Source organism: Aedes albopictus, chromosome 1, assembly GCF_035046485.1.
Source record: "Aedes albopictus strain Foshan chromosome 1, AalbF5, whole genome shotgun sequence".
In the NCBI taxonomy this organism is placed as follows: domain Eukaryota; kingdom Metazoa; phylum Arthropoda; class Insecta; order Diptera; family Culicidae; genus Aedes; species Aedes albopictus.
In genome coordinates, this window is record NC_085136.1 from 134,709,972 (window position 1) to 134,726,678 (window position 16,707).

Below are 16,707 nucleotides of genomic sequence, written 5' to 3' on the forward strand. Positions count from 1 at the left end.
AGAAACCTACGCTTCTTTGATTATCATAATAAATACGCCTGAACGAACTGCATCAGTCTCGTATCATAGCTGGCCGATCGCAGTTCGCCACCATGAAGCTTGTGCTAGCTTGTTATTGGCTTTGTAGCACACTGACCCTACGACTAGCAAACGGTTCCAATTTACCTAAGATAATCACCGCTGCTCCATCCAACCATTGGCCAATTAGCGATGGCATCATGTCCAATAGAATCGAAAATCACAATCCTGAGGATAGACAGTTTCCAAAAACATTCAATTTCGGGGCAGCAACGGCCGCCTATCAAATCGAGGGTGCCTGGAATGCGGATGGTAAAGGACCCTCCGTATGGGACACGCTGACTCACAACCATCCAGATGCCGTAGTCGATCGAGCCACGGGCGATATCGCTTGCGATTCTTACAATCGCTACCAGGAAGATATAGCAGCTCTCAAGGAGGTCGGAGTAAGTATTCTCATTCTACATAATGCAAAAATGGGGAAAAATGTCTAATTTGTATCTGAATTTTGTTGTAAGGCTTAAACACGATTGAAATTCTTATCACAGAAATGCATGAGATCTAAGTAGGTATGTACATATTTTGCCAAAACTCTACGGGTGTGCACTGCCTCCACTCGCATAACAGTCCCATTTGCAAAAAGTAAGAATTGAGAAAACGACATTTGAAGTTTGAAAACTTGTTTCCATATAAAACTTTGAAAAATCGCCAAAATTTGAAAAATATTTTTATCATCTCGAAATTTTCACAGATTGCCTTGCACATGAATATATAACTGTAAAAAATATTACAATCACTACAAAGTTGTTCAGTTTTGTGTTACGTAACACAAAAATCCATTATGGGACTGTTATGCGGGTACTTTTGATATGGGACGCTCATAACTTGGTTTTTTTCACATTGACATAAAAATTCGTAATTTTTATTGTTGTTTTGTAAGTACATAAAAAATGATGAATATTCATAACGTCAACTCAAAAGTGATGAAAAGTCAAATGGGACTGTTATGCGAGTGGGGGCAGTGCAAGACTTACACAAATTCATATTCAGGTCATGTCTGCAAAGCAGTTGTTTTGTTTAGTTCCTTCATTTCTAATTCTAATTTAGAATTCAACACCAATTTCAGTTCGGCTTCTATCGGTTCTCAATCTCCTGGTCGAGACTGTTACCGGAGGGGGATCTCTCGTCACTGAACACCGCAGGACTAGACTATTACAACAAACTGATAGATGGCCTTCTAACGGAAGGCATTGAGCCCTTGGTCACCATGGTTCATTACGATATTCCTCAATACATTCAGGACTTGGGCGGTTTGACGTCGCCGTTGTTTGTGAAGTACTTCGAAATCTATGCCGACGTTTTGTTTCGACATTTTGGCGACCGGGTGAAGGTTTGGATTACACACAACGAACCGTACGATTTCTGCGTAGAAGGCTACGGCTCAGGAATAGACGGTCCGATGGTTCATGCCTCAGGCGTTGGAGAGTATCTTTGCGCACACCACGTTCTTCTTAGCCACGCCGCCGCGTATCACCTTTACCAGAAACGCTACTTCGATCACCAATATGGAATTCTTGGAATTACTCTCAGTGGTAGATACTTTTATCCGGCTAACAACGAAACTAAAGCAGAAGTTGTCGATCGCGCACTTCAGTTCCAAATCGGGTGGTTTGCGCATCCATTATTCAGTGAAGCTGGTGGCTACCCTCCCGTGATGATCGAAGCAATCCAAGATCACAGTATGCGTGAAGGACGATCTATGTCCCGGTTGCCCGAATTTTCCGAAGAAATGAAAGAATACGTACGCGGTACGGCCAATTTTTTCGCATACAATTACTACAGTAGTCGGTTGGTTGCATTGAACACAAAGGAATACGACGTTAAACCTCCTCCATCGGTGGACAAGGATGCCGGATTGGTGTACAGCGTTGATCCCTCGTGGAAACGGGCCAAATCAAGCTGGTTGTATGTAGTACCGGAAGGATTGCGTGGAATGCTAAACTGGATAAAGCAGGAGTATAACAATCCGCCCGTGTTCATCACCGAAAATGGTTATTCGGACGATGGACAACTGGAAGATCATGAAAGAGTGGAGTACTACAAAAGTCACCTCAATGCAATCCTGGATGCATTGTTAGAAGACGAGTGCAAAGTAGTTGGATTCACCGCATGGAGCATCATAGACAACTTCGAATGGCTGCGAGGATATAGGTGAGTGTTGCAGTCATTTGCTCTTTAGTCTCAGACTTGCGGCTGAATAAGGGCAGGATTATGAAGATGTTGTTGATAAGTTAAACTTTCACCTATGGTTTCGCATTATGCGATTTACACAATGTATTCTGTGTATCCTCGCCTTTGGCGTTTCCAATCGATATCGATCTGGTTTTATTGCTGCGATGTTCTTTGTTGTGCTGTGATTGTAAAGAGTTGAATCTAGTTTAAGTAGTGGCAACGGTTAGGATAGCTCAAATCAATCTTCAGCATAAAAGAACAGCAACGATCAATCTTTGCAGACTTATGCAAAATGATACAGCCCAAGTGGCCTTAGTACAAGAACCTTTTTTTCCCCTGTAGGGGTACACAACCACTGCGACCATTAATTGATCTATTGTGGTAAGACCCAGTTGCTTTATGCAGTACATTAGTACACTCACTAGTATTAAGAACTAGCGATTGTTTTTTTTTAGGCCTGCATTATACCCCAGTCTGGAATAACTTCCAAAACAGTGAATCAAAATTCAACCATCGCGCAACAATAATGACAATGTCGCAACCTGTATTTGTTGCGACAAAACAACCCATGCGACATAAGTTTGTCCCAACTTGAAAATAATGGGATTAACATCGTACACCACGAGTTTAGAGATTTTTAAGCCTTGCATTGCGATTTCCGAACGGTAACTTCGAGTCGATAAACACTGCAACTCTGGTGAAGCTCTATCATCAAACAGTTTCGACTTTGGGTTAGTAATAAATGATTATTCACGAGTTGAAAAGTACGCAACAAATTCAGCTTCCGTTTTGTCTGCAACAAAAAATTTCGAGATCATGTCATTATCTGTCACCAGTAGGGATAATGACTAATCGTCGCACCTTCTTTGTTGCTTGTTTTGTGCCTCTTTTGTCTGACAATTCTCTTCACTGCCTTCTTGGGATTTATATTCCACCAGATATCTCGGGGATGCATGATGCATCCACCAAAATAACGTTCTCTCTTCTTAAAGAGAAAACTACACTCACAAAGTAGATGTTCAGAGTTGAAACCACAGAACCGACATTCTTCTGATTGAATCTTCTTGAGCTTCAATAGAAAGTGTCGAGATGGGCAGTGCCCGGTTAACAATCCTGTGTACACACTTAATTCGCGTTTACTAAGTTTCAGTAGTGTGTTCGTGTTTTTCACGCTTGGCACGATGAATCTCTTTGACTGGGATGTTCCAGGTGCAGTATGCCAGTTTGCTCCTACGCTCTGTTTCTCCCAATTTTTTAGCTCCATCGATAGAGCACTTGATGATACTCCACAGAAGGGTTCCGGTCCATACAAGGCACCCAGAGATCCCTCCCTAGCTAGCTGGTCCGCAATTTCGTTGCCTGCAATTCCACAATGACCTGGTATCCAGAATAATTTTACAGTATTCCTTCCAGCCAGTTCCTTCAGTAGTGTAATGCACTCCCATACTAGCTTAGAATAACATTCAAATGTGCAGACTGCCTTTAAAGCTGCCTGACTGTCTGAAAAGATATAGATATTCGCATGTCTATATTTTTTTTAAAACAGATGGCAGCGCATTCCAAAATAGCTTGAATTTCAGCTTGGAACACCGTTGGCCATTTACCCATTGGTATGGCGAGTTTATCCTGGGTCCATATACTCCAGCCCCAGTTCTGTCACTCATTTTCGATCCATCCGTATAGAATACAATAGATCCTGGTCGAACCGTTGGTCCTCCTGATTCCCATACGCTCCGATCATCAATCGAGACTTTGTATGGTATATCTAAGATGAATTTCGGTTCCATCCAGTCTTCATTTTGTATTACTAGTGGATTTACAGTAACATTGGTTAAGATTTCCAAATGTCCTGTTAGATCGCCTTCTAAGATGTTCTTATATCTTTTTAACTTCAAGGCACTTTTCTTCGCCTCTAGTTGCACAAATTGGTGCAAGGGTAGCAGATGCATTAAGGCATCTAGTGTTGAACCAGGAGTACTTCGAATAGCTCCTGTTATTGACAATGTTGCTAAACGTTGAAGTTTAGCCAGCACTCGTTGGGCTGTTTTGGTTTTGGTTTTAGGCCACCAGACTAGAGAGGCATAAGAGACTTTGGGTCTAACAACTGCCAGGTAGATCCAATGAACTATCCTGGGTTTTAGCCCCCACTTTCCCCCGATCACTCTCCGACAGGCCCAAAGAGCAGTTGTTGCCTTATTTACTACATGCTCTAGATGTTCACTCCAGTTCAGTTTTTTATCTAGTATGACTCCTAAATATTTCACCCTGGAGGAGAATGTCAACTGTACCCCATCCAAGGACGGTGCCTTAATATTGACATTTCTTTTTCTTGTAAAAGTTACAAGAGTAGTTTTTGAGGGATTTACGTTTAGTCTCTCTCCTTTACACCAGGCAAGAGTGTAGTTTAACGCTATTTGCATTCTGTTTGATAGCGTTTCATCATGCTTCCCTCTTACCACTATCACGATATCATCTGCATAACAGCCCTTAGACGTACTTACTTTAATCGCAGACAGACGTTCAAGTTTGACTCAGCAGCTTGTGTAAAAAACATGGCCGCCACAAATTTCCAAGTGGCAATCAGCAAATAGATGGCGTTAGCGACGTGCATATTCAATCGCTGCCTCACATGTGCGTTACGACCAACAACTGTCACCATGGTCGTCTTCCAGCCGGATGGCGGGAAAAGACCGCACGTGTTGCACGCTAATAATTTTTCCACATAGTTTTTGCAGAGTAAATGACTTTTATTTAATGTCTGAAATCTTTTTCACAAATCAGCACAGGACTCTTGTAAAATATTTTACACTTTATTACTTTTATTTTACATAGATTTGCTTGAATAAAACTGCATTTGGATGAACTTCACTCGCATTGGGAAATCTTTGTGAATGTAACGCAAATGTAGGAATGATTTTGACAGTGTTTGTTTTGATTTTATTTATCGGTGGGTGGTGAATTGGGTGGTAAGTAAGCGGCTGGAAGCACGTGGTTTCTCAAACTGTCAACTGCACGCGACTGCACTGTAGCAATCGGTTGCCTAGGTGTCGCTAGTGAAAATTTACATAGAAAATTTGAATAAATTTGTTCGAGCTAGAACGTCTGTCTGCGCTTTAATGGTTGATTCGCCCAGTCTGGAGACCAGGCCCGGATTAAGGATTGTGGGGGCCCGGGGCCCGAGGGGATGTGGAGGCCCCTCGGAGAGATGACCAAAAATGTTTTTCCTTATTTTCAGTGCAGTACTTGAGTAATATGAAAAATAAAGCTAGTGTTAGCAACCAAAAAAGGTTTTTGTAGGGGCCCCTAAAATGTGCCCGGGCCCCCCCCGGCCCCCCCTTAGATCCGGCCCTGCTGGAGACAATACATCGATTTCTCAGCGCTGCAGTGATCCAATCAACGATTGAGCCATGAAAGCCCCGTTTATTCATAGCTGATCTGATTGAAGCATGTGAAGCGTTATCAAACGCACCTTCAATATCAAGAAATGCACAGTACGCTACTTCCTTGTATTTGATGCTTTTTTCTATGTTTTGTGTCAACGTGTGAAGGGCTGTTACCGTCGACTTGCCTTTGCAATAGGCAAACTGTAATTTATTTAGCTTGTGAGCTTTTAAAAACGAACCTTTGATATGCTCATCCAGAATCTTCTCCATTATTTTGAGTATAATTGAGGTTAGGCTTATTGGCCTGTATGCTTTAGGCTGTGTTTTGTCCCGTTTGCCGTTTTTTGGTATGAATATCACTCTTACCTTATTCCACCAACTGGGAATGTAGCACAGTGTCATGCTACTAATAAACATCACAACTAAAGCAGGGATGATTATGTCCCTACCGTGCTGTATTAGCACCGGAAAAATGCCGTCTTCTCCAGCAGATTTGAAAGGGTCGAAGGAGCTTATTGCCCAGTCCACCATTGCCACTGTGAAAATTTTACGGGATTCCATGAGTGCATCTTTTCTGTTCATATTGCGTCCAGAATTTGTCCTCAATTGTCCCGATGAATTTTCATCAACAGCAAATGAGCCTGGAAAATGTTTATCCATCAGTACTTCCAATGTTTCTGAAGGACTTCTGGTGAATGTGCCATTATCCTTCTTAACGTTGCCTAGGCCATTTGAGTGTTCCTTAGAAAGGACTTTTTGAAGCCTGGCCGCGTCTGAAGTGTATTGGATGTTTTCACACATGAATCTCCAATGTCTTCGTTTCCTTTTCCTTATTTCAGTGCTATATTCGGTTAGAGCCTTTCTATATTGGCCCCAATCCGAAGTTGCTTTTGCTCTGTTGAAGAGTTTTCTTACTTTCCTCCTCATTTTTTGTAGAGCGTTGTTCCACCAAGGGACTTTCCTGTTTGAACTCCTTTCCCTTTGTGGACAACTTTCGTAATATGCTTGTATAATTTTTTTAGTGACCATCCTAGAAGCTTCTTCTAGTTGCTCTGCTGTTCTTAGTTTTTCGTCCAGCAGAGGTTGCTTGGTCGCAAGAATTTGCTTGTAGAGATCCCAGTTGGTGTTCCTGGGGTCTCGATAGAATTCCCTCACGGTCTCTCCCCTCTCTATTGAGAAGGTGATATGCTTATGATCTGAGAGAGATACCTCGTCAGATACTTCCCAAGAGGTAATTCTATCTGTTAGAATTTGGCTACAAAGTGTTAAATCAAGTACTTCATGTCGCCTTGAGTTAACATATGTTGGTTTGTCCCCTCTGTTACATATATCAATGTTATTAGCAGAAATATATTCTAAAAGGGACTCACCTCGTTTGTTGATGTCACTGCTGATGTCACACTGTCAGTGTGGTGAGCGTTGGCATCGCAGCAGATAATAAATTGCTGGTTTTGTTGTCTGCAGCTGGTGACAAATTCGCAGATTGAGGACGTCGGAGCTTCTTCTTCATCACCAGGAAAGTAAGCTGATGCTATATTAACGATAGACTTACCCCTGGCTGTTGGAACCTCCATCCTGATGGCTACGATGTCTCGTTTGATAAATTCTGTAATGGGAGTAAAATTAATCCTTCCATTTACTAAGATAGCTGTCCTTGGAGAAGGATGGCTATCATCATAGAGTAACTTACATTTTGGTGTAGTAAGGCCCATCATCCTATGATTGTTGACCCACTGTTCCTGTACTAACGCCAGGTCGAGGTCTTCTTTGGCAAACCTTTGCAAAAGTACGCCTGATGCCCCTCTTGCATGCTGTAGGTTTGCCTGAACCAATTTTATGTTGGTCATTGCGTTAACGATCCGCTTTTTTGTGACTGGCGGATCGTCGGCTTAGTTTTTGTGCTTTTTGTGGTGGACTCTTTGGACAAGAACCTTACTTTCGTAAGAGGAATTTCTATCTAGGAAACCGTGTGCCTCCGGTGTTTGCTAATTTCAGTAAAAAGGAAATGGCAAACTCGCGTGTCATGCCTCGAGCTTGTGTGCTTGACAACAACGCAATCGTTGCTACACTCGTCTCTGAAGTAACTACTAGATATGTATGTGCTGTCATAATTAATGTATCTATTGGAAACCTCAACAGGAAATATGTCTACAGTCAGGTCTTTTTTACGCGGTTTTCATTTACGCGGCCGCGTAAATAAAAATTCCACACAAAAAAATTTCATCGTCTTATTGTTGCATGATTCGTCAAGAAATGGTGAAACTTTTTTTACGCGTTTTTTTTTTTAATGTGAACTGAGTTTTTTTACGCGTATCCCCCGCGTAAAAAAACCGAACTATTTTTTGGTTGATTTACCGCATGATGAATCATCCCCTACGGATGCTTTCAAACAAGTCATCGCATACTGCACGTCAAAAGGCCTTCCGCTATTTGTTAGCAGTAATGCTCCCCATATCATTTGAGGTAGCTCAGACATTAACTCGAGAGGCTCCAGTTTGATGGAATACTTAAGTAGTACAGAGTGTGTATTACTTAACATAGGCAACCGCCCAACCTTCATGGTACCTGCCAGTAAGGAAGTATTAGACATAACGACATAACATAACGCTCTAGTAGAATTAGTCACGAACTGATCAATTGGCATGTGTCACATGAAGAATCTTCATCTGACCATCGCAGCCCAAGTTGTTCATTTTAGGGTCCGCCCATAAACTACGTAGACTCTGAGGGAGAAGGGAGTTTTTGCCTATGTCTACGGTCCATACACATTTTTATTTTTTTTTTTCTGGACAACAGCCTACGATGGGGAGGGGGTGGTTCTGAGATGATGATGAAGGTATACCATTCATTGTAGCAAGGTAACTTAGCCCGGCGGCTCATTACGGTTTACAAAATGTAAGTGTCAAATCAAAAAAGATATCATTGACCGTTGAAAACCCCTCCCAGAGACAATTTCTGGCTACGCCACTGGATCGACCTGATGGTTTGTTGTAGCATGTTAAGCCAAATTCACTGGAGACCTTCAAAAACAACATGATGGTTGTTTCTCATACTCATAGTCTGGCCACCCCACGAACATTTGCCCGAAACCAGTTCATTTAGTTTCCCTAGGCTATCTCCCTGAAATTCTCATGTAGGTATATGTCACGTTGTGTTGAGGCGAACCAACCAAGGGTTGAAAACTTCATTAATAAAGGCAATAATAACAATAATACGTCATTCAAATATGAAAGGGAAACAAGGAACTAACTCACCGGGTAATTCAGCTGGTTTTCTGTAGTTGCCTTCGATGTCAGCATCCAATAGTTTTAGAATGCCCTTCAAACCATATTGAATGTTCACTCGTACACACCACTCGCTGAGTCTTCAACGAATAATAAACCGAAACAATACAAATACGCGAATGCATGTCCCGACGAATCGAAAAACAGCAGCAGCAGACTTCTGCATTCACTTCTCCGCGAAATGGCAGCGGAACTGACGTTTCTCTCCAACACAAGCGAAAATACGATCCAGCGAACCGAAAGACAATCACTCGAATGGGAGAGGGGCGGTTCTGAGATGGCTAGGGTTACCATCCAAAAACTAGCCAAAAACATAGTTTATGTACTGCGTCTTAGTTGTCCCAACAATTAATCTGAAATCCAACAATTGCTCTGTATCGTTTCAGCGAAAAATTCGGCTTGTATCACGTCAACTTCTCCAGCCCTGGCCGAGAACGGACACCGAAACTTTCTTCCAAGTTACTGCAAGCCGTTATAAAGACAAGAAAAATTCCTTAGAAAATGTATTGTTTTAACAAATGGAATACATATTTGCTCCACAAGCACGTACCTACGTGTAACAGGTTGAAACAGGTTAAAAACTTTCAAAAACTAACATTTGAAGTAAAAATGAAATAAAATCAGTGATAACAATCCGCTTAAACATAATCAAAAATTTTCCAAAAGTAAAAGTTCTTTCAAAATTGCAGTAAATTCTGTGTGAAAAAAATCCGAACTTGTCCTGGATTTATCCCCAATAGAAGGCACCCGGCGGTAGTGGCGGTTGTACTACGGGTGTCGTTCCGTAGAAGGCCTGAGGCGGCGGAGCCAAGGGAGGGCCACTAATTCCAAGCTGTTGCATAGCCTGTGCCAACTGAATTGCATCGCCGTAGAATCCCGTCGGCTGACCATTGATAGCCATCGGGTTGAACATAGAAGGGGTCATCTGCTGCATGGTTCCTAGCGGCGGAATGTTCGGATTCACTGGGGGCAGTTGGGATCCGCCGTGGAAGGGCACGTGGTACTGTTGGTAGATGTAGTTGGTGTTGTTGTAATGCTCGAAGTCGCCGAACGGGTACGGATTGAGTCCGAAATAAACCGCATCTATCTTCAGCTCACGACCGAAACTAGCTTGTACAAACCGGGACGGTAGCATCGGGAGGATTTTGAACTTGAATGAAGCAGTGCCAACGTTTTCCATCGACGAGAGCTTTTCCGCGATGTAGTTGTTCTTCTTGGAGAAGTTGTAGTTGGTCAGGGAGTACTGATCGCACAACACAAAGATAATTTCACGATTGTCTAGCTTGCGACTGAGCGGTGGCCGGTGACGGAAGGATTGGTCAAGACACCCAATGATGCGGTCCTGAACTGGGATTGATTCCAGGTAGGCAAACGGTAGACCACTTTGCAGTTCCCGGCTGTAGAGCGTGTGGAGATCGTCGAAGGAATACTTGAGCAGTTGGTTGGCCGCCGCACAGAGGTCCACTATTTCATTCCAGAATAGTTCCAATGCACCATGTGCGTCATGAGCCAGGTTCAGAATCGGCCGGGACAATGAAGAGACGGAACCAACTGTGGAAAGTAAAGAGATGTTAGTTACACAAATAATGTACGTACATAGGAGAGCCCATTCACAAACCACGCGAATAGGCATTTTGCTTCTCAACGTTAGAGGTATTCAAGGACAAACGTATTGAAATCCCAGTACAATATTGCACTAGAACAGAACTACAGATGGAATCTCAAGAATAAGCGAGCTTCCAACGATAGTGTTATTTTTATTTTGTTCTTGTTCACTTGTAATAAGCCTAAAATTAGAAGACCCGGTGCGCTGATTTGGTTTTCAATGAGATATGTGCCCTCAAAATCGTGAGTAGGTGCAAAAGTCGGCCATTGTGGTGGCCATCTTGGAATTCTATCAAGTCTGTCTTTAACCCAACCAAAACGATTTTCAATATTTTCTTTTAATAATAGGGTAAACGCTCCCTTAGTGGTGCTAGTATCAATAGTGGTGGTAAAGGCAGTTTAGCACTCATTTCCTTCATTTAGTTAACATCAAATTCATGATAATACTGAATCAACAATTTGCCGCCATAACACTCGATTTGCAGCTGCAGCTCTCCAACGTCGGTCACGCCCAACGCTCGCTAGATCACGCTCCACCTGGTCCGCCCATCGTGCTCTCTGCGCTCCACGCCTTCTTGTACCAACCGGATGGTTAGCAAGCACCAACTTTGCAGGGTTGTTGTCCGGCATTCTTGCAACATGCTTTGTCCGCCGTATCCGTCCAGCTTTTGGATGTTGGATTCACCGTAGAGTGCAGCGAGCTCCTGGTTCATCCTTCTCCGTCACACACAGTTCTCCTGTACGTCGCCGAAGATCGTCCTTAGCACCCGTCGCTTGAAAACTCCGAGTGCTTGCAGATCCTCCTCGAGCATCGTCCATGCCTCGTGTCCGTAGAGAACCACTGGTCTTATTAGTTTAGCGTCTTGTACATGGTACATTTGATGCAGGGGTGAATCTTTTTTGACCGCAGGTTCTTCTGGAGCCCGTAGTAGGCACGACCCATATAGCCGAGGCGGTAAACGCACGGGTATTCAGCATGACCATGCTGAGGGTGACGGGTTCGATTCCCGGTCGGTCCAGGATCTTTTCGTAAAGGAAATTTCCTTGACTTCCTTGGGCATAGAGTATCTTCGTGCCTGCCACACGATATACACATGCGAAATGGTCATTGGCAGAGGAAGCTCTCAGTTAATAACTGTGGAAGTGCTCATAGAACACTAAGCTGAGAAGCAGGCTTTGTCCCAGTGAGGACGTTACGCCAAGAAGAGGAGAGGAGTAGGCACGACTTCCACTGATGATGCGCCGTCGTATTTCACAGCTCACGTTATTGTCAGCCGTTAGCAAGGAACCGAGGTAGACGAATTCTTCTACCACTTCGAAAATATCCCCGTCTATCGTAACATCGCTGCCAAGGTTTGTCCTGTCTCGCTCAGTCCCACCTACCAGCATGTACTTTGTCTTAGCCGCATTCACCACCAGTCCGACCTTTGCTGCTTCACGTTTTAGGCGAGTGTACAGTTCTGCCACCGTTCCAAATGTACTAGCAATAATATCCATGTCATCCGCTAAACAGACAAATTGGCCAGATTTCGTGAAGATCGTACCCGCGGCTGTTGAGCCCGGCTCGTCACATAACACCTGCCAGGGCGATGTTGAATAGTAGGCAGGAAAGTCCATCACCTTGTCGTAGTCCCGGTCGAGATTCGAATGAACTGGATAGTTCACTCGAAATACTTACACTGTTCTGCACAACATCCATCGTTACTCTTATCAGTCTGGAAAGCTTCCCGGGAAAACTGTTCTCGTCCATGATTTTTCATAGCTCTGTGCGGTCGATACTGTCGTATGCCGCTTTGAAGTCGATGAACAGGTGATGCGTTGGGACCTGGTATTCACGGCATTTCTGGAGGATTTGCCGACCGTACGGTGAAGATCTGGTCCGTTGTCGACCGGCCGTCGATAAAACCGGCTTGGTAACTTCCCACGAACTCATTTACTTTAGGTGAAAGACGACGGAAGATGATCTGGGATAGCACTTTGTAGGCGGCATTCAAAATGGTAATCGCTCGAGAGTTCTCATACATTAACTTGTGGATGGGACAAATTATTCCTTCCTTCAACTCTTCCGGTAGCTGCTCGGTTTCTAAGATCTTGACTACTAATTGGTGCAGACAGGTGGCCAACTTTTCCGGGCCCATCTTGATGAGTTCTGCTGCGATACCGTCCTTACCAGTCGCTCTGTTGTTTTTGAGCTGATGGATGACATCCTTAACTTCCCTCAGCGTGAGAGTTGGTTCGTTTCCGTCCTCTGCAGCACCAACATAGTCATTTCCTCCGCTGCCTTGATCCCTCGTGCCTACATTCTCTTCGCCATTCAGGTGCTCGTCGAAGTGCTGGTTCCACCTTTCGATCACCTCACGTTTGTCCGTCAGGAGGCTCCCATCCTTATCCCTGCAGATGTCGGCTTGCGGCACGTAACCTTTGCGGGATGCGTTGAGCTTCTGATAGAACTTACGTTTTTCTTGAGAACGGCACAGCAGTATCATTTCCGTCGAGTACAGGCACTGTTGAAACTTTTACTGAACTGTTACTCGAGTTCGGTCTCGTTCTCTTCTTAGCATTCAAATCCTGCATATGCTTGAGGCGGCAGGTCATCCTTTGTAGTTCGCAGTATGATTTTGGCTGCTGGTGGCACAGCGGATTTGCAAACGGTGCTCGTTGACAGCAGTGTCGCCTCTTGCTGGTAAAATGCATTCCTATGTCTGGTGTCGTTCACCGCATATCACACATTTTGCCTCCAGGTGGCAATTTTCCATTCCGTGGCCAAAGCATTGGACGACGTCGGACTTCTTTCTGGAATAATGCTTCCACCAAACAATGACGTTGAACAACGCATCTATTTTTTGCAGTTTGACGGGACCATGCGGAAACTGCAACAGATATACTGCCCCTATTCGCATAACAGTCTTATTTTTGCTGAGTTTCCTATTCCGCGTAATCACCGTATTTCGATGTTGATAGCTGACGGACACTGGTCGGATGTACATTCACCGACGCAAGCTGTTGCGTCACTTCTTCCACCGGAAACACCGGCAGCCTGGAGAGAACGATTCTCACCGGAATTTCATCACTAGTTCCATGTGTGTAGAGCTGGATTTTCGAAGCTTCCAGTATAGGTACTCACAATATCAGAAAAATGCTGTTTGGATTTCGCACTGCTTTGGATGTGACTTCTACTCACCCGTTGTACATGGTGCATTTGGTGCGTGGGTGTATCTTTTTAGATCGCAGCTTCTTCTGGAGCCCGTAGTAGGCCCGACTTCCACTGATGACGCGCCTTCGAATTTCACGACTCACATTGTTGTCTGCCGTCAGTAAGGATCCAAGCCCAAGGTACACAAATTTCTGCACCACCTCGAAGGTATCCCCGTCTATCGTAATATTATTGCCCAGACGGATCCGGTCGTGTTCGGTTCCGCCTAACAGCATGTCCCTTGACTCGATATCGACTCATGGAGGTAAATTTTTCCATACTGAAAAAATATTTCTGGGTTACTATGATGGTCCCTCCAAAATGCCTCCCAAAGGATTTTTGTTCCACTACTCGATATTTCCATGAGTCGATGGTCCCTTCAATATCGACTCATGGAGGTTTTACTGTACTTTGTTTTTGAGGCATTCACCACCAGTCCGACCTTAGCTGCTTCGCGTTTCAGGCGGAAGTACAGCTCTGCCAACGTTCCAAATGTTCTGGCGATAATGTGCATGTCGTCCGCAAAGCACACAAATTGAACGAATTTTGTGAAAATCGTTCCTGCTCGTGTTGAGCCCGGCTCGTCGCATCACACCTTCCAGAGGGGTCTGGTACGTTTGGCATAATGCCGTTTGGCATAATGCCATTTGGCATAAGGACGTTTGGCATAAAGGACACTTGGCATAAAGGACATTTGGCATAAAGGACGTTTGGCATAATGGACATTTGGCATGAAGTACGTTTGGCATAAACTGATTTCAGTAAAAAGTGAACTACATACTTTACGTAAAAGAAGGATACTTATCCTTTTCTAAAGAAGGAAAATACATTATAATGCATTAATTTTTATGGATATAATATGCAGACAAGAACCATTACCGGAAACTAAATTGCTTGTATCGATGAAGAACAGCCTATATACAAAAGAAGGAACATTCCCCTTCCGAAAAAAAATCATATTCATGGAAGCAAAAGGTAATTTCGAAAATAAAAGATCCAATATAATGCACCAACAACAAGTTTGCCTTCTTTCCCTTGAAGGCTGTTCTTTAATTTTTCTCCAGAGGGAAAATATATTTCACATATTCTTTATGCCAAACGTCCTTTATGCCAAACGTCCCTTATGCCAAATGTCCTTTATGCCAAACGTCCTTTATGCCAAATGTCCTTTATGCCAAACGTCCTTATGCCAAATGTCCTTATGCCAAACGGCCTTATGCCAAACGTACCAGACCCTTCCAGAGCGATGTAGAGTAGGCATGAGAGTCTGTCACCTTGTCGCAGTCCCCGGCGAGATTCGAATGAACTGTATAGTTCACCAGAAACTCAATTTTGCACACCGTCCATCGTTGCTTTAATCAGTCTAGTTAGCTTCCCAGGAAAGCCGTTTTCGTCCATGATTTGCCACAGCTCTGCGCGGTCGATACTATCTTTCATGTCTGGGAGAACAGGTTATGCGGCCGAGTAAAACACTTTCCACTGGGACATTACGTAAGAAAAACATGCACATTAGGTTGTCCCAAAAATTGGACATGGTTGAAAAGCTTGGGGGCTCACCCTGCAAATGATAGCTAAGGGTGTTAGAAACAAACTTTTGTATGACGGCAACTTTCAGAAATGACGTTTAGAGGTCGCCCAGGCGAGATTTTTGAAAAATGGCCATTTTTCGTAATAAATTTCATACAAATATTTTTTACCGTACAAAAATTGGCAATGCCCACTATTTTTATATTTTTACAGCTTTATATGGATCCAAACTTCTTGGGAAAAATAATTTACGACATGTTTTGCAGGTAACTTTTTGATACTGAATTTTTGCATTTACTAAAATTTGTCATTTTTTGATATACTGTGCATTTTACCCATCATAAAAAGTATCTGAACCTAATGCTAATTTAAAACAATTTTCATAAAAAGATAGGAAATTTTATGAGGAAAAACTTTGCCGAAGACAGCATTGCGTTTTTTCTATCCGTTTTAGAGTTATTCACGATTTACAATTTGGTGAAATTTTGATTTTTGGGTATTTTTTAAAAAATATCACAAAAGAACTGCCCAAAAACACATAAAAAGTAAAAAATCACGTAGGGTATCGCGCTACTTGGGCGGTGGTTTTCTTCGTCTGTTATTTTCGTCTGTTTTCCACTGTAACTCGGTCAATTTTGAACCGATTGACTTGAAATTTTGTACACGGGTAGATACTATACCTATCTCACCGCATTCCAAGAATTGTGTCAATTGGTTCAAGATTGACTGAGTTATAGTGGAAAACAGACGAATATAGAAGCCACCGCCCAAGTAGCGCGATTCCCTATACTCAACAAGTTTTTGTCTTGATTGTGTTTAGGAATTATGGTGGCATATATAATTTATTGAATTTTTGTTTCCGTTGACAAATCCATTTTCTTTGATATAGAAAGGTACCTACTAGCGAGAAACGTTATCATTAGGTACCATTTTGAGATGCCTCAGTAGGCCATGGCATTTTTAACGGTTATGTACTGACAATGGTTTATACGAGCATAATACACAATCAAACGCACGGCACATTTTCTATATCATTTAGAAGGTGATACATTCCGGAAAACATGCCGTTTTGGTTTTCAATGATGTTGTTCAAATCGTTCAAAGACATGAATAAAACGGTCTAGAAGTCCCTATCATTTTGGTCAACATATAGGGCGATAAAAATGACGTCACTTGTTTACATCCAAAACTGTTGTTTACCAATAATAGCCTACCTTGTCTTATTGTATGCCGTGTATGTGTTATGGTAATCAAATTGTTCTAACCTTGGATATCATTACTATAACTCACTGGTTCATCTTATCCCACCCGTTTCAATTTGTCTCGGCGTATCCTATTTTCGGTGTTAATAAGACAGTTCAAGTCAGTAAATGTAAAAAAAACATGCTCTGCTCATGAGAATATCTTGAATTGGAACTTAGTATCTGGTATTCTTACGTAAGATGTTCGTAATCGCGATTTGAAT

The 16,707-nt window shown here is 42.9% G+C and overlaps 2 protein-coding genes across 3 annotated transcripts in view; one reads left to right on the forward strand and one right to left on the reverse strand.

Moving 5' to 3' along the window:
* Window positions 1–9,610, forward strand: LOC109415637 (myrosinase 1). The gene is made up of 3 exons (XM_019689545.3): window positions 1–464; window positions 1,145–2,229; window positions 9,304–9,610. The coding sequence occupies exons 1-3, from the start codon at window positions 93–95 to the stop codon at window positions 9,413–9,415; spliced, it is 1,569 nt and encodes a 522-aa protein (XP_019545090.3). The 5' UTR covers window positions 1–92; the 3' UTR covers window positions 9,416–9,610.
* The window catches only part of LOC109423001 (uncharacterized), a 21,154-nt gene continuing 13,854 nt past the window's right edge, over window positions 9,408–16,707 (reverse strand). For both annotated transcript variants that reach the window (XM_062845434.1, XM_062845433.1), the window contains exon 5: window positions 9,408–10,468. In XM_062845434.1, coding sequence (XP_062701418.1) covers window positions 9,645–10,468 — 824 coding nt within the window. In that variant the 3' untranslated portion in view covers window positions 9,408–9,644. The remainder of the gene's footprint in view (window positions 10,469–16,707) is intronic.